The sequence below is a fragment of the Poecile atricapillus genome, chromosome W (genome assembly GCF_030490865.1).
Source record: "Poecile atricapillus isolate bPoeAtr1 chromosome W, bPoeAtr1.hap1, whole genome shotgun sequence".
In the NCBI taxonomy this organism is placed as follows: domain Eukaryota; kingdom Metazoa; phylum Chordata; class Aves; order Passeriformes; family Paridae; genus Poecile; species Poecile atricapillus.
The window spans coordinates 42,883,359-42,905,523 of NC_081288.1; the positions used below are offsets into that span (position 1 = coordinate 42,883,359).

General features: G+C 37.4%; 1 protein-coding gene across 7 annotated transcripts in view; it reads left to right on the plus strand.

Moving 5' to 3' along the window:
* LOC131591740 (glutamate receptor-interacting protein 1) overlaps window positions 1–22,165 on the plus strand; it is a 311,658-nt gene that overhangs the window by 208,262 nt on the left and 81,231 nt on the right. For all 7 annotated transcript variants that reach the window (XM_058862751.1, XM_058862756.1, XM_058862750.1 and 4 more), the window contains exon 2: window positions 3,133–3,213. In XM_058862751.1, coding sequence (XP_058718734.1) covers window positions 3,133–3,213 — 81 coding nt within the window. The remainder of the gene's footprint in view (window positions 1–3,132; window positions 3,214–22,165) is intronic.

Here is a 22,165-nt window from a genome sequence, read left to right on the forward strand (position 1 = left end):
ATTGAGTTTCATCTCCAAGTCTATCAGTGCTGGTAATACAAAACTCTCCTACAAATCCCCCTAGGCACTGCTGTCATAAGACATTTTTGCATTTTTAAGATTCTCCCTGCTAACTATAGAGTGGATGAAGGCATCAAGAAATTTTAATTTGATGATAAATTCTTGTGGCTACTCATGCAACTTTGTTAGTACGTAAAACCAGATTTTTTCCTTTGAGGCACCATGGATGGTGTCTGACATTTCAAGGCTATCAGGACTTCCTTGTCTCTCTAGTTTTCTTTAGGGTGACATGTATTTCTGCATCTGTCTGATCTTTATTTTGCTTTCCTGTCTCAGTTAAGCATTACAATAAGAACTCTTTGTACAGTTGGTTGTGTTTATTTTCCTTTGCTCATTGGAGTCCTTTATACCTATTTCTAGTCATGTTTCAGTCTGATTTTACTGTTAAAAGGGCATTGGAAGAAAATTCTACCCAGTTCTGAGAACAGCTTGCCAGTCCAGCAATGGCTCATTGTTCTTTCCCAATAATAATAGGGTATATTTTGCATTTATGGGGTTTCAGAAGTTTATGAAGAAACCTTTTGGGCCCTTTGTTTTGCTATGAGAACCTGTGAACTAATTAAGAAATGCAATGCAATGTAATTTCATGCCTACAGTAGCCAACCCATGTAAGCATCTGTTAAGCTTTCAGTGTTAATAGGGTTAAATTAAAATACTAGCTAACTCATCTGTGCAGTCATAGTTACTTTCACATCTGCCAGTTATTATGTAGAAAACATTTTTGCTCAGGTTCCGTAGTAAGTATTTGAACATGCAGTCCCCTCCCCTCATTGGTGTTGTTAAACAGAAAATCTGCAGATTTCCATGTTCTGAACTCAGAATAACCACAGGTACCCCTAGTCCAGTGCAGTATTGGGAAAATCTTCTTCTAGTATGGGAGTGGAGATGATTTACTCATTTGCTCAATGACAAAGATTCAGTGTAAAAGGTCTGGTTATGAAAATTCTTATTTCATTTTTTCCTCTCCCTCAATCTGATGGCAATAATTTGTATGTAAGAAGTCTGACTTGGAGAGGACTGTTTTGTTCTGTAAATTGATAGATTTTTCATAGGTAGGGCATACAGTCAAATAGGGCCCAGAAGTCATCACTATCCATCAGTTATAGAGAAATTGTATTATGTTTCCTGCCCACTTTTTAATAGAAAAATGTGTGCCTCACACTATCCGCTGTCATGTTCGGCAACTGCAACTAAGTAGTAATGGATGGGACATATAAGCCACATGTTCAGTTTCTTTGTCTTAAGCCTTGTATTGAGTTCAAGCTCAGTGGTGCCTCTTCTGTGAAGGAAAAAAAGATAAATGCTACTACTTTCAGAAGCTTTAGTTCACTCTTACTGTGTTTTTTTTTCATTAATGAGGGGGTGTATATTCTATATATGCAATAATATTAGCTTAACCACTTACCTCAAATGGAAGGATAAGGCTTTACATACCTTTTTCTTAAATTATGTACCTGGACCCATGTTAATTTTTTTTCCATGCTTCTCTATTTCCTGTAGCTGGCAGCTCTATTTTGTTGATGTTTGTACTAGTGTGCAGTATAATCAAGTCTGTTACTCTTCCGCTTGTAACATTGTAGTCCTAAAACAATTGCAGTTCATTTTACTGCAGAAAACACAATTATATTGGCTGTTGTGCTATTTTACCAATACATATTCCTCGCTACTTGCTGTATTTTCATCAAGGTTCATGGCTATAAATAATTATTTTGGCTTTTCCTTCTTTTTTTTCCTTTGGAATTAATTTAAGCTTTTTGTTGTTGCAACTGCCTAACAGTAGCAGACTTCATTACAGAAGTTCTGGTTCTAAAGGATAACCAGCTCTTTCAGTTTCTTCTTTGAGACCTGGTTTTAAATTAAATTATACTGACCAAGCCCTTATCTCGCTGGTATGAAAGTGGACTGCTGCCTTTGATGCCAGTTTCTAATGGAGTTTGAGACCTTGCCAGATTGCCGGAGTGCAATCAGCAAAGAAGGATTATACTGTCAAGAGTGTCAGCTGAAAAGATGGTTCTCCAGAAAAAGTTTATATGGTTCTGTTTGATCTGAGTATGCTATAACAGATAATGTAGTCTTTGATTCCTCTACTCATTGATCAGTATTTAAGCATGTATTCATGCACGTGTATAAGTGCATCAGTCATTTGCAATCTGAAGGAAAATACGCAATCAGAAAGATTTGTGACACTTTAAAGTCTTTGAGCGCTCAATTAAAGGGAAAGCAAGGTAGAAGCCTTATTTCTTCTGATTCCTTTCTTTTGATTGAAATAATAAAATGCATATACTGTTTCTTCTCTTTATTCACATTTCTTTCCTGCACTTATAGCTTGTCCTTTTCAAAGCAACAATATACTTGACTTTTTCCTTACTGTCGTTCTGCTCTTGAGAGGGATGTAGAAGTGACTCACTTTCTGTCTAATGCTGCTCTAATTGGTGACTCATCTGCTCATCTCACCATTAGTGGTCTTTTATGCACTGAAGTTGATCAGTAGGTGTTCCACATAGCTTCCTATTTAGACACACACAGATACAGTGTTGTTCTTGAGGCACAATTGTGCTTGGCCTGTTTGGCAACAGCTTTCTGATGTTTTCCCCAATCAACTGTTACAAAGAAAAAGGAACAACACACTGACAGATCCTAAAGGAAAAGGAGCGCATCTTCTCAGCCAGAATATTCAAAAGCTTCTGAAAGCCTTTTACTCCTGAACAGGGATAGTGCCTCTGTCATTCAAATCTTTGACACATGAAGCTTCTAAACATGAGAAAAGGGCAATTTCTATCATTATGTTAAACCTGAAAAGCCTTTGTATATCAGGCCTGTCATCAATATGTGTTACCTCCAATTTGCGTTTAAGCACATCCTTTCCAGCTCTCCTATTCAGAGCCTTTGTCATCGAATCTAAACATGGCATTGAGCATTGAATTAGCATTCAGAAATGCCCATCTTCATCTGGCTCACAGCATCTCTTGTGATCCGCACTGCTAATTCATACAGTACCTGGATTTTTTAAAAAAATGTTGTTTTTAACATTATATTTAACAGTAACTGGAGGTGTTGCTTGTTTCTGTTTAGATGAGAGTCCTTACACAAAATCTGCAAACCAGGCAAAGGCACCTGATGGAGCACTGTCTGTGAGGAGACAGAGTATTCCAGGTAAGACTTGCTTCGCTTTTTGTAATGCCTAACTTGTTTTTGAACAGCAAGATAATACTAATCAAAATTCAACTAGTTATAAGAAGCAAATGTATTACAATTGCTGTCAAGCAACTTTATAAAGAAAGTTCCAAGAGAGCTCTAAGTAGTTTCCACAGTTAGGTTGTCTCAAGCTTTTGCTGCAAAGAGCATCTCCATATATCTGTCTTTTGCAGCAGATCTGAGACACTGAGCACAACCACCTTTTCATCAGAGGCTTATACATTTTTAGGCCCTCTCAAATATGTGCTTTGGTATCTGGTTTGGATAGCAGAGGGAGATTGGCTCATATTTTCCACTACTCATCAGCCAGGCTCAGCAGTCTAACAGAGAAACACTCTGCCAGAGTTCTTGTCTTCATGTGACTTTCTGCCACATGTAGAATCACTTGTCCATCCCTGTCTTTTGTGTCATCGCATCGCACAAAGCTGGACCATTGGATCAATGGTTAGTTAAAATAAGTGGTCTTTCAACCTGTGTCTCCTTTAATTACTTCAGACAAGTCTGACATATGTACAAGTTTGATGTGTAGATTGTGCAGCAATCTAAAGGGATTTTCACCTCAGGTAATATTTTAGAGACCTTTTAATGAAGACAAATGAACGCTGACAAAGGTTGCACTCAGGTGGAATTACTGCTGTTGCTGTTCTCACCTCAAGCACGGTAACCTCTGACTCGAAGGGAAGATGCATTGCAATAGAAATCAGATGCTGTAAGGTCATGTCACCCACCTTCTAATGGCAAATATTGCCTGTGCTAAGTGGTTTTATTATTGAACAAAGACACACAACCCACAGAGAGTCTCTGGATGGGGGATGGAGCTCAGACCTTTGTACTGCTAGGCTCTGATCTCATCCCAATACCTATAGTGAACAGCCAAAGCACATTTTGTGGATGCTTTGTGTGCATGTTTCTATGTGTGAGAGAAAGCAGGCTGGCTTATTTAGTGTTGCTTATAATGAACATTCTTGTTTAATATTGAAAACATCCTAGTGATTTAAAAATTGTTATTTTTATGGTAGAATTATGAAGATCATAACCACTGTGAAAAGACATAACTACAGCATCCAGTATGCAGTTAGTCTTCTAAGAAAATATTTAATTATACAAACATCAACCAGTTTTTTTAATCCAAGTCAATACAAATTGACATTCATTGTTCTTCAAAGTGAATGAAGATCTCTATAGGGTACTTTTCAGGTAATACTGTAGCTCATAGGCCAAATATTTGTGGCCTTGAAAGTATTCAACCTTTTGGTTTTTTTTGCTGTGATCTTAGTAGTTATCATTTATAGTGTGGTTACTGTGTTTATAAAACACCAAGGTCTGAGAACAGACTGAAGTTGGTGGTTTCACATGACATTTTGAGAAATTCTGATGATTTTTGCTTTAGTTCTTTAATGAGAAAGTTTGATGAAAATGTACCAGCACAACTTTTCTTCAAAGCATCTGATAAGATTAGGAATCTCAAGTGTTGAGTAATAGCCATCATGACTATTGACCATTTATTTTTAATTTTTCTACCATTTTGCTGCACATTCTGGAATTTTTGAGAGCATTGCAGGTAAATTTTTACTGTGCGCTCTGCATAAGTCACAGTTTATTCAGAGAGATAATACAAGTGTTCACTGAGATGTGCTTTGCTGTATTTGAGATGTTCTGAAAACAGATGATTTAAACTTATGTATATTCTTTAGCTTTTAATATAGTTATGACATTTATGTGAATGCCTTATTCCATCTCTAGACCTTAGGAACCCCAAAGAATAAATGAGATAGAGCTGGTTGGATACTTTAAAAAATTCTAATTAAAATTATTCATGCCCTAGCAAATTATCATTGTAGCGCAACGGATGTTGTGGGTTTAGATACATAAAAGGCTTTGCAAAACCAGGCATTATTTTGAGAATTAAGTTGAATATTTAGGAGTCGACTGAAGTTTCTGAAAATAACCTATAACCATTTATATCACTTGACACCATGTTTTGTACGTGAGATAGCACCTTAAATAGTTTCTATTCTTGCTTGTGTGTGAGCATTTTATTCACATTGTTGATTAGTCTTGGCAGAGGTGCAGAAGCATCCCAGCTAGCCAGCTTCATTTGGCAATAGGAAGTTCACTATTAACTAGTAGCATTAATTAGTACAAGACCAGAAGCAGAACAGCTGCTTTTGCTTGGGAGCAGGATCACATTTCTGACGTTATGTAGGTCAGCTCCAAATAGCTTTTGAATTGGAAGGTGTGATGCAATGAACCCAGTAAATTCTGCTGGACCTGGATGGGAACATGTCAGCTGGAGTTACTGTCAGTAATCCTCACATGGAGATCCTATCCTATATGGAAAGCATTCATTTCTATCTCCCCAGATGGTATGCCTGATAACACATAACATTTCTGAACTGCTGTTTTTTCGAGCTTGAGGCATGGGAGTACCTTTGACAGTGTAGCTGTCTATTCCACTTGATGTTCTGTCATTCCTAAGCCATGGACAGCAGATGTTCTATTCCCAAGGAATGCTCTGCCCATTGAATTAGCCAAGAGAAAACTTCTGGGTTTTAGCAAGATAATTGATTATATGCAGGGTTTTGCACAGGTTTGAGCAGTCTGTGAAAAAAATACTAGTGAAAATATACAGGATGTGAGATACAAATGTACAAATCCCTGGTAATGGGATCGTGGTATCTCCCTGTGTCTGGTGAAAGTTCCTTCTCCTGATATTTGAATTCACTTTAAAGGATTTCACTGCTCCATCTTTTTGACAACTATCAAAAAGGGGAGCGTTTGTTGCTGTGAGGCCTGAAACTACTATACTAGCTGCAAACCTCTAGAGGTGGGTTTTATCCTTCCATGTGAAACTGTATTGAAAGAGCAGTATTGATGAGCACTGACTGAGTGCACAGAGAAGTAATGTAATTCTGTAGAGGTTACATGGAGCTCAGGCTTGGTTTATTTTACAGGAAAAAATGTTGAAATAATCATTTTATAATTAAAGTCAAATGAGCACATACTGTGAGATCAGTGCACTGAGTTTAATTCCTTTCATCCCCAGAAGGAAGGAATGGATTAAGCATCTCCCTGGAGCAGAACTTGCTTTTTTGAGATGCAGAATGCATTATTCATGTGATGAGACTACATGTCATATTTACCATGTCTTCACATGGTGCAAAATCAACAAGCAACAGATCCTTTCAAAGGGATTTACAGCATTGCTGAAATAATAGTTAATTCAAATTATATGCATTAATATAATGCGGTTTGAAACTTGGACATTTTTTTGCATATGTGTAGGTGTTTAGTTGCAGTTACATATACATGATTGTTTGAAATGTTACTTAGCTTCACAGTCAAAATTTCTTAACTTAAAAGTAAGGCTTGAGGTAATGCTAGCATGAGAAGCAGCTTACAGTCAGAAACAAACAGATTTTCCCCTCTAAGCATTTAGATTTAGACTGTCAACCAGAATGTAATGAATTTTTTCTTTATTGCTACCCTGTCCTTACAGAAGCCAAGGGAGTGAGTGCATTGTGTCCTGCTGGAGAAACTGTCAGTGCAGGACTAGTGTTAAGGCACATAAATGAAAACAATGTGTTTCAGAAGTCGTGGGTAAGACCCTTCCCTCAGAATCACAGACGTAGCTAAAGACAACTGTAATTTAAATTTGAGGTATTTGAATGCCAGCCTCTTGAATCCCTAGGTTTAGATGGATGTAGTTCCCACTGAGTTCCTGGACTAAGTTTTCCTGATTTGCCGAGGGTCCAGGCAGTGCCCAGCCGAGGGCAAGGGTAAGGGCAGTAGTGGGTGAGCCGAAGGTGTTGTTCCTGACATTGCTTATTCCTGCAGGAGCTTTGAAAAGGACATCAGCTATTCCTGTGGCACTGCTACAGTGTCAAGAGCTGATGGCACTGTTCAAGAGGCGCTTTCAAGTGAAGGAGACCTTAATATTTACTTCAAGACAAGCATGCTCCTGTGCTGTCTTCAATATGGACAGGCTGGACAGCTCTTCCCATGATTTCCAAACTAAGATCCAATGTCCTCTTATCTGTTTTTACAACATGGGTAAATCAACAGTAATGCTGTGCAAACTGTTCACTTTATTCATCTATTTCTTTGTTTTCAGTTCACTTACTGAAAACTGGGGGCATGAAGTGGAAAGAAGTGACTTGACACACAAATAAAAATAACTGCTTTATGAAATGAAAATAAGACACCATAAATTTAAGACAGATTAAAATGTTTCATAGAATCTGCAACAAAAGTTTCATTTTGTGTCCGTATTTTTAATTGAGACTTAAAACTTACCATTACTGAAAAAATATAGTAAAAAACACCACAGTTTTTTGAGGTGAAATGTTTTAGCTTCTCAGTGCTTCATTTTTGTTTTTTTTTTGGGAAAAGTGAATCTGTGCCCAATCTAGTCAGCATTAAATTTAAAAAAATTAAAAATCCACACTTTTTCCTTCTTCTGTCTACTGACTAGACATGTGCACTGTCTCAGTCTTCTGGCTATGTAAAGTCTTGTTGCCTGAAGTAGTCAAGGGCTCGGAAGAACTATAGTGTGAACTACACACCGGGAGAGTTATTTGAATCATCTGTGAATTCAGAGATTTTGTTTAGCCAGGACGATTGCAGTTGTGAGCTGTCTCTTTCCTAAGTAAATTCTTGTTCAAGAAACGGGCACCAAGCAATAAAGAGTAGTGGAAATATTTCCTCAAAGAGAGGAGTTTTCCTGTTCTCTGGGACAGAAGAGTAGCGCAGCTGCCTGCCTCCTGCCCTGCTCAACACACCTAGCAGCAGGCCCTTGAAGTCTTGGCCTCACCATGTTGTCCAATCCATGTCCCATGTCACCCTTGTGCTCCAGCTCTGCCTGCCTCTGGGGCCCACAGGAGCCTTCCCAGGTCTCATTCCAGCCTCTGTCTACTCCACAGTCATAATGGAACTGCTGAACAAATTATCTGCATTTATGGTGAGAGTGCATGCCAACCTTTGCAGAGACAACCAGGAGAAGACCAAACCTAGATGTTACAAATCATTCTTTTGATGTTTTCTCCACCAACAGGAGCATCTTTTTCTCTATAGCCGTTTTTTTTTTTTTATTATTATTTGTCATTTGCAAGTTTTGTACGCAGCTGCAGGGAAGTACTAACAGGTCAGTTGTTAAAATAGGTCACTGTGCTCTGAAGGAAAATTCTCAAGACTTTGAAGTCTGAAATTAAAGCTACTAGATTTTTCAATTCCTTTGTACATGTGTAAATACTGCATTTTCTTTCCACACTACCTGATTCTTTGAAGCATGCTGTAATACAGGTTTTGTATTTCAGCACAGTGTTTGATCTCAGGAACAAGGGTAGCCATCAAACTGGAGGGAAAATAGAGTGTATGTACAGCCCTGAGCACATCCTCTGCAGTGGCTCAAGATCTGGAATTGCTGTTAGTAGATGGTTTGCAGCCTTGTTTGGGGGGAGCTGGTAACAGGATTTTAATGCAAAAATAAAATGTTAAACAAACATAATTTTAGGGTAGGCTGGATTTTGAACTGCTTAGCTAGAAGGGAGCACATGCAAATCAAAGAAGCTTAAAATGCCTTGAAAAGATAATATTTACAGAGCTGATACTAAAAAAGTAATTGCTGCATGATGTAGTGTCCTCAGTAATTGCTTAGGACACAAAATATTCCTAAGAGAAGTTATGAAATACTAAATTATTGTAATAAAACCAATAATTAACATCCTGGGAATTTTCAGGCTCTGAAATATTTAAGTACACAATGTAAATGTCATTAGAAAGAAGTAAGGCAGTTTTCATCCAGTCCTTGGCTCAGAACACGTAGAGGAGCTGTTTACAGAAATACAGAGGTATGCCTTTTTTTCCCCCTCCCTGACCCACAGCCTGCTCTGCAGCAAATGCTCATATTCTGTCTCAAGCTGCACCAAATCTGGCTTTCCTGAGGGGTTTGTCTACTACCCACAACTGATGAACTCAAATGTAGGTCAGGTGGAAGCCAAAGAATTTTAAAGACCCTTCTTTCTTCACTGTGACTCTTGGAGTTTTGTAACATCTAGAAATGTCTGTTTAAATAAAAAAACATATTACTATCAGAAAGCAAGCAGAGGTTCTGAAGAAATAAGAAAGTAATTGAATTTATATATCTATATGTATGTATGTATGTGTATATATATGTGTATATATATATATATATATATAAAAATTCCAGAATTCAGAATCCAGTCTAAATTAAAAGCAGAACATGTGATCCAGTTATGATGTAATTGAGTTGCCAGTACGGAATTGTATTAGCTGAATTTAAGATCATGTGTGCTGTGATTTAAACAAGGAAAAATTCTGTACTACATATCATAATAGTAGAATAGATGGAGTGCATTAATTATCTTTTGAAAGATAATCTCAGAAAAAAGTGAGAAATCTGGAAAGTAAAATGGAGAGATAAAAGGTTTTTTTTTAAAAAAAGTCCACATTGATTGGGAAAAAAAAAAAAATATTTCTGAAGTGATCCTGGGATCTAAGTTCCATTAAGTGACAGTGCTCAGGAGGGAAGATGGCTCCCAGGTTATTCCTGTAGCTCAGCTCTTAACATCTGAGCCAGGCTCTCGGTGACTGACAGATGTGACAGAGGGATGATGCATCCCTGTGGGTACGTGTTTACCTACGTGCAAACACAGCTGCAGAGCCTGTTTTGTTAGCTTGGTGATTAATATGGCATTGGCAAGACAGTGAGTATTCAAAAGCAGCTCTTCTCATGCTGCAGTTAACTTGGTCCAATTCCTTCAGGCTCCTCTGCTGAGTAAAACTGCAGAAGATTTAAACGATCCCGTTATTTTTTGACAGAGTGCTCCTAACATCAGCAGGCCCCCTTGGATCATTTGCTGCAGTGCAGCCACCTTCTCAGGCAATGTTGCCTGACTTGTGCAGTCCTCAGTCAGTTTTTCCATCCTTGTCAAAAGAAACCTGCCATGCCTTTAACTTCAGCTTCCCTCAGATTTCAGAAGCACTCTAATATTGCAGATGCAGCACTATGTTACCTATCCTTCATCCCTCACCAAAATGTGAAGTAGTCTTCACTGGCTAACTGGTTTTGCAGAGTAAGAGCACGATTTGCCTGAGAAAACCTGCCAAAATCATCCCTGACCTTTTTCATAGTTCTCATGGTGAGAAAAAAGAATTCATTGCAGAAGTAAAACTTGAAAATAAAACATTCATGGGTTAGGAAATTCAAGTATGTGTCTACAAAAGCACTTTTTTCCCTCAATTTGCATTTTTCTCATAGACATTTACTTTTACTATGTACTTCTAAAAATCAGCACAAAATGCCACTGAAGAGATTTTAAGCATTTAGAAATCCATTAGCTGTAACCTCTGCAGTCACAGTTATTATGGTAACGATCTTGGGTGATTTCCGAGCAGAAGCAAGTGTTCTGACCTGTGAAATGCAGATCACAGGCTAGTAAGCTTTTCTGCACTTGAGGTGTTTATTATATCTGCAAAGTCATTTGCTGATTTTCATGTTTGATGAGAGCCTACAGTTGCTGTATCATTTGCAGGCTTCCCTGTGTGTTTGTTTAACCTGCTGGAGGTTTACCAAATGGTCTGTGAAGCAGCTGCAGAGCTATATGTCTTTTCCTTCCCACTGACATTGAAAATTTCTGAATTTGCTTTCACATATTTATTATTGAAGATTTCTTTCTTGTCCTTCCTCCTTTTCATCAAAATAACTTTGTTGGAAGGACTTCATATGTCATTCATGTTTCATACACAGATAAACGTGAAAGAAGTTTCTCTCTTGTAGAAAATTAACAAAGGTCACTGAGCTCTTACCTAGTTGAGATTGCTGAAGATTTATTCATACATATTCCTTACAGGTTTGCTACATGCTGATGTTTTTCAGCACTGAAAAGGATTAGGATAGAGAACAGTCTCATTTGACTTCTTTTACCACAAAGGAGAAAATGTATTAAGGGCAATACTGTACATGAGGGATGTGCACTTTTTCAAATACCCAACTGATACAAGGTCTGAAAATTTAACTGACTTTAAACTGTTTTTGCGACTCACACAGCAGGTTTTGTTGCTGATGGCACCAAACATGTTCATTCATGTGTATTTAGATTTAATTGCATATAATTTTGACAACCTTTAGCCTTTCAAAGTAAAATGTATTAATTTATTGTAGCTGCATTTTTTTTCCAGAAAAATCAGTTTAGCTATATGTAGTATAGGATGATATAGATGCTATAGCATCTATAACATCATTAAAAAACTGTCTCAGCAATTTAGCTGTTGCACACACACACACATTTTGAGGCAGGGATGGGCAGCTCCAAGCAAATTGTTCTGTACTCAGCAAATGTGCTTGCAGTGTGTACATGTGCTTGTACTCCTCTGGCCACCTGTTAGTTTGAAGCACGAGTCCCTGGCTCCTGCCTTCTAGTCACGGTGATACCACAGGATTTTTTAGTGGAGCTTGGAACCTGAAACAGGCTGGGAAGCATCAGTGCATCTCCTGAGGTTGGGGTTCCCATCTTCCGGGACAATTGTTTTCCTGCACAATTCTGGCATGGTCTCTAAGCTCCAAAAAAGGGAAGATACCCTTGTGACGCTTGGTTTTGTTCATTTTAATCAAAACGTTGGTGATGTCTGTTGAAAAATTTATTCTCCTTTAAAGGTTTCCGTTAGAAGAGAAAGCATGGTGTAGTGGACATGTGAGGAGAGGAAATTAGGTAAAAATGAAAGATGGTTAAGACTAGGTTTGAACTAGGAGCATGGAGACAGTCTCTGAAGGAGACACCGGACTAGTTGAGTGATCTGGGAAAGAGGGAGGAAAACCATATGTTCTTAAAAGGTCATGGAAGGAGGTGCCAAGCACAGGGAGATTTGTAACCCCAGGATTGTGCAACTGATCACGATCTCTTCCTGGATAAACATAAAATTTACCAATCCAAATAATCATTGCTGTCTACAAGAAGTTGTAAAACTTTGTGAAACCAGACTGACTGTTTCTTGTGGAGTACAGCAGCCTATTACAGCTACTAGAGGTTCTTCTGGGTAACTGAGAAGCTAAAATTTATTATTGACCTCTTGAAAAATCACTGCATTTTCATGGAATAGCCCAGCTGGGCTTTCTTGGGGCAAGAAAAGGGGGTGTCTTCAGAAAAATGTACAGTACATTAAAAGAAAATCGACAAGGAATGCTCAGGTTCCCCAGTCTGTTCAGAAGTAAGGAAATGTATTAAAAATTTGTCAGGCAATATATTTTTCCCTGAGTGGAAATCTATTTAAATGTTCTTCTCTGTACTGCTATTAATCCAGTATTGGAAGAAAAATGTGTATTCAACAGCAAAAATGATTTCTGCCTCATTCAGTTGAGATCCAGTAGAGATACTCATGGATCCAGTATCTCTAGAGAGGAAGAGCAGGCAGTAAATCTGTGTTTACACAAATGTGTCAGTGGATTCAGTAGAGACTGAATAAATTAATTGCCAAGAGGTTTGTATGTAAATATTGCAAAGACTGAGAAGCATTGTACTCTCTAATGTGACACTACTGGGTGTCAAGGAACCGTGGCAGGGCCAGGCTGGGCAAAGTAGGCTGGCTCTCATTCTCTCCCTAAACCTCATTTTCTTGCTTTCCAAGATGGAGCAGGATTAGATTGAGTGTTGATCTGACCCAGGAGGGCATTTCTCTCTTTCAAAAGTCTTGTGTTGCACAATTCTGTTGACAGAAGCATATGGCTAGCAAAGAAAATTGTTCCTTTAAGGAAGTTTGCTCATCTGAGAAGTTTGGGATAATTTTTTTACCATTTGCCTGCTTAAGTCTCTTTGTGCTTAATAATTTCTTTTTGTCTTACAGTTATAGATAATTAACTTGATGTTTTTAATGTTCCTAATATATTTTCTAATACCTCTTTAAAGGACTTAGTACATAATTTCCATCTGTTTGGGTTTTTTTAAATATCTCTTTCAGCTTCTTCAGTGATTATCATTTCAGGGTATGAAAATAGTAAGGAAATAATATACCATCTACAAAGATAAATAATATGATATTCTAAATATTCTACTCCAGATCTAGATAGTAGTTTTCCTCTTCTTTTCCACTGTATCAGTGGATCAGAGCTGTTCATTCTCACTCTACACCTTGATTTATACACAAAAATCTTAATATTTTTTTGTTGCTATAAAATTCTATGTCCATTTTGCCAAGATGAAATGGCTCAAAGTATTTTTTATGGATGGAGAAAAGGTTATTTCTTTACTTGTTTGCCTTATAGCATTTTTGTAGTTTCTATTCATTTCTTACAATCAAAAGAGGAAAAGAGATTCTGGTGCTCTTGTGTCTTCCTCATCACATCTGTGGTACATGGGGCAGACAGAGATGTAATTGCATGCCTCATAGTGTAGAATAAAAGAAGTGGTTTGGTTTGTGCAGGATCTGGAAGACCAGAAGTTTATTATAGCATCAGTGCAAACTAGATTTTGTTTCCTTGCTACTTAAATGTGCAATGTTAAGAACAAAGGTCCTGTCTGGTCGAGTTTCAATGTATATATTGTGAATTTATGGAGCCAAAAGAGGTATTTGTGACTGTCTAAACAAAGCATATGACTTCCTGGAATTTATTTATATCTCAACTTGTATTTTAATTATATTTTAGAAGGACATTCAATCTATTTATGGTTGCCAGTGATACAAAACCCATCACAACCTTTTGTGGTTAGACACACTGCATTTAGTTTGAGTATGCACAGGTTCAGCTTCACCTCATTTGTAAGAATTGTTTTTCATCAAAATTTATTTCATCCCTTATAGTCACTTCACTATGAAATCACCATTTAATCTTCCCTTTGTTAAAGTAATCAAGTTGTGCTTCAGGGGTCTTTGCTCCCAGGCATTTTTCTTTAACTATTGGGGAAACTCTTTCATGACTTTCCTGTCTTCTCTTTTGTTACTAATGTATGTGTCAAAAGAAGGAGAAAAAGCATCTGAGTGACAGTCACTGCTTCACTAACACAAAGGTGTACTAAGTATTGCTATGTTAAACTGTTTTCTTTATATATTCATGGTTAGTATTGATTATTCTGGCCAGTAAGACTTTGAACACCTGGCAGGATGCCCAAATAACTTTTTGGCCGCTTTAATTTCATAATTAATTTACTGGGCACCTGTTGGGGTTTTTTATATATAGATGCACAGATCCATTCACATCTTTTACGTTGGTAGAGTAAGGTGCTTTTTTAACTTTGTAGGTGATATACAGGCTAGGAGAATGCAGATAGTCATCTTCTTTTTATTTCTTGTCCTTGTGCAGATCACAGATACCTCACTTTATGTCCATGTCATTTGGGGATTCCACTAATGTTACATGAATAAACACATAAAGAAGGCTCTTCAGTAAAGTCTCCCTTATTACGAACCTGAAAAGAGTACAAGAAAGCAAAACAAGGAGCATTTTAATAAGGGAAAATAACAACAAGGCCAAAGTCAGGACATTTCATTGCTCTTATTCACAGAAAACATTGGTAGAAGGACACTGTGAATATCAATCCAAGCAGGAACAAAAGTCAGTCTTCAATGCTAATTGATTTTATTGATGAAGCAAAACGAGCCCAGCTTAATAGTTAACTGTGAGACAAGGTTCTGACAAGACCTTCCTGTATTAGATGACACTGTGACCCTGAATACTTGTTGGATAAATGGTATAGAAAATGAGCATTGACCTTTGAGGTACTTAAGACGTAGTGTCATAGAAAAATGAGACATGTTGGAGCTGAACTTTAGATACCACTGCTGAACAATGAGTGAGCATACCTGATAACACAGTGTGACTGTTGAACCCCAAAATATTGCTCTGTTAAGGAAAGTGAGAAATAAAAATTGATAGAGGTTGTACAGGGAAATCATGCCATTATACCAAGTCTGCAACAAAACGGACCAAATCTATCAAGAATAAAAATGCTACAGTGCAGTTAATAATTTCTAAGTAACTTATATTTTACATATTCACATGGGACTGAAAGTGTTCTCTTCCAGAAAGATTTCAGATTTATTTCTGGAATTGAAATTTGAAAGTCATTACAAACTTGTAGCTACAAACCCAGGTACCTAGTAAGGAACTTTTGCAATTTTATGATAAGGATGGTACGTAACTCTGATGAGGCCATTAAAAGCCAAGGGCTTTTTCCTTAGCCACTAACAAAAGGTAATGGTGCAATAGAGAGCATATAGTGGATGGGAATACCTAGCCAGTCATGAAACTTGACTTACTTAATCACACACTACAGAAAATAATAGGAAAGCTGTTTAAGTCATTCTAGCTCAAGTGCTAGCCAACGAGTATGATAGCTGGATATGATTATAATGTATGGTAAGACATGCTTTTCATGGCCTGAGTTAAGCATATTGGAGAAATCAGAATATTTTTGACAAGTTGTAAATACATTTTATAGATCCAGTTTTCTCTGCGTATAAAATTGGAGTAGAGACTAGAACATTTTATTTGCTGATCCACCACAAATTTTAATTTATCTACTACCCTATAAAAATATCATTGACCAGTAGTCAAAACGTGGGAATCAGAAGATGTCAGAGCATCATCTTGTATTTTTTAATGCATATATACTTAAAATTAAGAATTACGAACTCAAATCCATACCAAGCAGTCTTACAGATGAGATTGTAGCAGCTAACATTAGGCTGATTATCTCCATCATAAATAAGCTCTGGGTCTTCACTGAGAAAAATATGATGAATGTGCAGACCTGTTACAGGTCTTCGGTAAATCAAGAAAGGAAAGAAAAACTGACTCTTTTACAGACATTTTGTAAGACCACGGGGAGCAGAAGTTTGTTTCATTTCAAAAACACCACATATTGATTTATGTGGAGAAGAAAAAAAATTTCAGAATACACTTGTTTGTGTAGCATAGCAAAGCTTTATACCAACGTGAAACCATATGAAATGTAAAAATTCTGTAACTTTTTCTCTAGTTCTGATTAGGAAATTGTACTCTCAATGGTAGCAGAAGATCTCTGCACTGAAGCTTCTGTATTGAGAAAGGCCTGCTAGGTTCCTTAAGTGATTTCTGTAAACTTAAAATAATCTAGAATTAAAATGCTTTCTTTAAAAATGCTGGCAGTATATCCTTTAAAAGCAGAGGATAAAAAACCAGAGATAAACACATCTTGTGAATTGGTTGCATGGAGTCAGCAACCTGGAGAAGTGCTCTCACTCTGCAGTTCCCTTCTGTTTAACCACAGCCTTTATTAAGAGACAGCTTTTTCACAGACTATCTTACTTTAAAAGAAGTATTTCAACAAGCCTGCTTTGAATGGTGTTAGCAATTTCCTCATTTGCACCCTCATTGAGATTCTGTACATTGCACTGTGCTTGGAATTAAATTATTAAATTTATTAAATTTAATTATTATTAAATATTAAAGTCTCCAGGTAGTACTATTTAGCTGAATCTTTATCTGTTTCAGTCTATTTGAAGATTTTAGCTATTTCTTCAATCCATATATACATTTTTCCTGTTTTAACCTTTTGCTCAGTGAAGGAAGAGAAGGACATTGCAATAGACCCAACAGACAAGATGTGTTTTTGAAGTACAGGTGAACCAGAATATATAGAATTAACATGTCTTAATGTTTTTGGAGAGGAAGGGAGGTGTAATCTTTGTTCCTTTTCAACCAAGGTTTCTGGAGGATAAGAGTTAATATTGAAAGAAAAGCCAAAAACTTTCCTGTGAAACTTACGTCACATTTTGAAGTTTCACAGAGGAAGGTCATTTTCCTATATATAATAATGAGGCTGCTCTGAGATAGTATAAGCCTCTTATTGATGTCACATTCAGATTTTTGCAAAAACCTGCAAACACCTTCTTGAAGTGACCTGAGGATGTGAAATGTTCCTGTTGTCTCACAGGCTAATATGTGCAATGTCACTATGTGCTAATATGATGCCATCTCAGTTTCTGTGCTAATTTAATGGGATATGGTGACAATTTAGATGAAAAAATAAATCACATAGGTAGATTCTTGCAGCTGGGTGTTCTACTGTTTCGCTGCAGTGGTTTGTTCAGCAAGCTTGACTATCTAATAAGCTAGTTCATGCAAATTAAGGCATCTGTCTTCATCCTTCTTTGCCATTAGTTCATTATGCATACATTAAACTTCAGGGAATAAGTACTGAGATTGATTAGAGAGTTCCAGAGCACAGGTTAGCAGCCAAGAAATGCCTGAATTATTCCTTTTATTTTTTTCCCCCTTTTCGTCCCATTTTGGCACACTTACTTTACAGGAATAGTAAATTCTTGTGGATCTTAAATGCTTATTGACATCTAAAGTCATCACTGTTTCACTGATTTGGTAAATCTTAATATAAGCCAGTAGTTTATTTTGCAGTTCTTTAACCCTCCTTCTCCACTGGCTTTAACTGTATTTTTTATTCATCTTGAATATTGAGTAAGTTAATGATCTTTTGTCACAGGCATTTTTTCTTTCACTGTAAAAAGCTAGTAAAAAATCAGTGCATCCTATTTGTCACGTTGCATATTAAATTGCCCCCTAAGCCACCCTTGTAACTTTAGTTTTATATCAGATTGAAGTATACAAAAAGAATGAGTCGTTGACAGATCACTTTTTAAACCATTTGTAGCAATGCATTCATCCAGCCTGATTTTGAGCTACCATCTTCCAGAGGTCAGCATTGCTGGGTTGGGGTTTTCCACAGAGGTGAAGAGCAAGCAAACTGTAAAGATACCAGCGGTCACTGAGCACAAAGGACAAAAGGTGAAGTGTGTGGGAAGCATTCACTCACATTTTCCATATTTCTCATCTCTCTCATCCATATCTCATTTTCACAAGGATAGCCTAATCTTCTACACAGAGACTTTGATAAACCCTTTTGTCATTCCGAGTCTCCTTCAGTACTACCAAGTAGAAAGACAGGGTGTGTATCATTCAGCTGTATTTGTTCTACAAACATTTATGTATATGACCCCTAAAACCTTAAATACTTGTTCCTTAATCCAAGTACTAGGAAAAGTTCTGCAGGCCCATTCTTCCAAATTTCAAATATTTGAAAATTCACCACCCACTATTTGAATACATGAACGGCAGTTTTTCTAAAAAGGAGTGACATCATTACTATATCCTTTTCTTATTCTTTCGGTTTTACCATGACACTAGAGAAAACCACTGTCTTGTGTTAACTAAAACATTAAATTATATAGCAACTGTAGATCATGACAGGCAGTGCAAGGTACGTTAGGAAAAATAAATGACAGCTCAAATGGAGAAATGTGATTTAATGACGCTGTTGCTAAAATTTACCTGGTGGCAACAGGGTGTTAAAACATTGTGGCAAAACATGTCTTAAATAGCAAAAACCTAAGCAGTTCAGACAGTTCTTAATCTAAAAGGGAAAGAAGATTAAGAGGTGATTTAATGGGAGGTTACAGTTCTGTATCACAGGGGCATCCTGAATGTAATAGCAACACTGTAATGAGATCTCGGTCTTCAAGGCTTGTCTACTCCCAATTCAGATAGACATTATCTACACATAGAGCAGAGTTTTCATCATGTGATGCTTTCAAAGTCATGCGGGATATCTTTCTAAAAGGTAATCCCTAGGTGGAGATACTTCCATATCAAGTTTCTCTGCTTGTGTCACTCAGGTGATGAGGGAGAGGATTCTTTTCAGTGGTTTTTTCCTGCTTTGAAATGCACAAATGCAATCAGTCGTGTAATCAATCCTGCCTGATCCATTTCTAACTCTAGAAAGTAGAGAAACTGCAACAGCCAGGCTGTGTTTTTGTAAGTAGTGACACATCAGTGCAAAGAAACACAAATTATCAAGAGATCTCTTGATGTTAATTTCTCATTAAAAAGAAATGAAGAGGAAGTTGGAGGTGAATTCATCAGAATTATGGGAAGAAGTTTTATAAATCTAAATTAGTTTCAGTTCTGTGCTGTTCTTCACAGTAGGGTTTCTACTAGTGAAGGAGGGTTAATGAGCCCTTCATCCCATTCAGACAGAAATGTAGAAAGGACTAATGTCATGAGGCTCTTTCTTCATCAGTAGTGTCAACAGAGACATGCAGAGGAGTTCAGGGTAGTACTGCTGATGCACGAGCCATTCCTGAGTTTAAGATTTTATTGCTTATCTCAGGATCAAAATTTTCAAAAGGACATATTTGTTTCATGTGGGAGATACAAATTTGAGATAACTATGGGCATAGCCTTCAGCTCAAAAGTACCTTCTACTATCCATTCCCCACCCAATCTAACAATGATATGGTGTGGAAGCAAGGAAGTTTGAGCTCTGGAAAGCCCTGCAATGTCTGCTGAAGAGCTGAAGGTATGGACCATCAAGTCATTCATCACTGTGCTTGTTTTTACCTTCCAATGTCCTTGCTTCATAAAGTTTGAGTTTAGTGAACTGCTCCGGACCCAACAAATGTTCAGGAATTTGGCTGTCATCAAAGATAATGAGGAAGTAAAACAATGCTTGAACTTTCTGAAACATAGCGAGTGCTCCAAGGTGGAACTGGAACACATCTGAAGATAAGGAAGTTGATGGCTGCAGATTTTCAGGTGATCAATGGGTAGTGTAGATACACTCTCAAAGAAAGCCATTGATGAAAACACTGGAATTTCCCAGCTAGCTTAAGGAAGAAATGTGCTTTCACTAGACTACATAATTGAGCAAGTTGTAGCTTGCACTGTATCTCTATTCCAACACTACTGCAAGGTGTCATGTCAGGGATAAAAATATTTTCTTTATAGATAATAATACAAGAAAAGGTTTTGTTGTTGTGATTTAACTAAATCTGGATATGCTTACAGTAATATATTAAAGTATTCGTATTTACTGAAACTAAATATTATAATGTTTTATATTTTTTTTAATAATTTTTGCTCCAGTTTAATTTCTCTGCTCAGGGATTATAAATGGGGAATAAGTGTGTTTAGCCTGAGTTTTCCAGTCCTTGATGTAGAGCAAAAAAAGAAAAAGTACAGAAAAGGAATTCAGAAGTGTTCACTGACAAAAATTCCTAATAGGCACAGCTCTTAGAAGAATCAGATGCCGTCATCTGTATTAAGATAACTCAAGTTGATCCCTTTGCACAATATCTGTCAAAGCAATGTCATGAATAATTTTGGGATCATAGTACTTGGAATATTTGGGAGGATTTGGATTATCAACTTCTGTTCTCATTTTGTTTTCTGGCACTATTGTGCAATTCAATTACAAATACAATAAAACAAAACAAATAAAAAATGCTTGAAAACTCTTTCCCTGGGGAATTTTTGCAAGCAGGACTATCCAGAGGTGGTTTTTTCCTGCTTCCAGAGGACCAAAAAGCCTGTTGTTCCCTCACCAGCGCTTGTCTGGCTTGAAAAAGCCTCTAGACACATGGCCATCCATCTCTTGTTTTAATCTGCATATCTGCCACAGTTAGCCTGGAGAAACCTCTCTGCTTCTTACACAGCGGCTGCCATGGGCCACTTTTTCCCCTAAGTTCAAAGCAGCTTTCTTTTGCACCCTCACATGAAGCCATCCCTTTTGTAAGGTGAATTTACAGAGATCATTCAGGTATTTTCTGTATGAAGCTGCTTTAATGTGAAAACTGATTTTACACCATGCCACACTTTTTTTTGTTTTTCTGGCAGATGTTCTCTACTATTCCTGTCTCCAAGGAGTGGATTCAGACACAAGTAGGATGTAGGACCTTGAGCATGTGCCATTGGTAGCACGGCTGTGCTGCTACTGGAGGAGGAGGAGCACTGGGGCTGCACTGTAGGCTGTGGGATGCAAATGTTAAGCTCTGGGAAGATAATAATGGTTTACTCCAGTCATTGTTCACTCCTGAAATGTAATTACTGGAATTACTGTAGTGTGCATTGATAACTGTGTCATATATGTTTCTTCCAATACTCTTCCACTGAAATTGGTGAGGTTCTTTCATTAAGAATTAAGAGCCTTTTTTTTTTTTTTTTTTTTGTCTGCAGCTGGCTTTCTGGTGATTATTTGATTTTTCAGGCCTATTTGTATTAAATACAAATTTAATATTTGTATTAAATTCTGATATTTTAGTTAGAATTTCAAATATAATACTTACATTCTTGGTTAAATTGAAGACCACCTTTGTTGAATGCCTCAGTTGGGATTTAGAGAGTGTGGCTGCCAAGGATTCTGTGAATATGAAAAATTTACCCAAAACCAAATAGGCACAAGAGCTAAGCTCGTTTTAGACAAGCAACCAATGAACCCAGGTGTGAACTGTGCTGCTGTGTCCTGCAGGCCTGGTGTTCTCAGTGAATTATGTGATCATGTCCTGTATATCACTGCTTGTGATGGGTTGAAAAATACCCTTATTTCCTTTTCTGTGTCATGCCTAGGCTAGGCAGACTTTTTCTAGTCTATAAGGACTGATGGAATGTATTTGGATTTTAGGTAATATTTTTACAATGGCAAAGTCATCTCGTAGATGCTCTTATAGCTGGGAACAACAACAAAAAAAAAAAGATAAAAAGGAGATAATCTAATGCCCTGTACACAACCAGAACAGCTGTCAGTGTAAACTGAATCTGTTTTAGACAGTTTTTTGCAAGTGTCTTTACCTTACCTATCTCCTTTGTTTTCACTGAAAATGGTACAACATTTCACCTGTACATTTATACAGATTAACCTGGCTGCTGACCCAAGGCATCCTGCATTGGCAGTGTTTTAAATTCACAGTCTTGTTGGTAACTGCAGCGTGTTGTGCCTTTTAGTGTGCTCTGCTGCACCTCATACCAGTTTGTCCTGCACTGTGGGTTGCTGGCTTCTGTACTAGGACTGGTTTGGGGATTGTCCCTCCACAGGCTGGAGAGGAGGCCACAGGACAGGTTGTGACTAGCCTC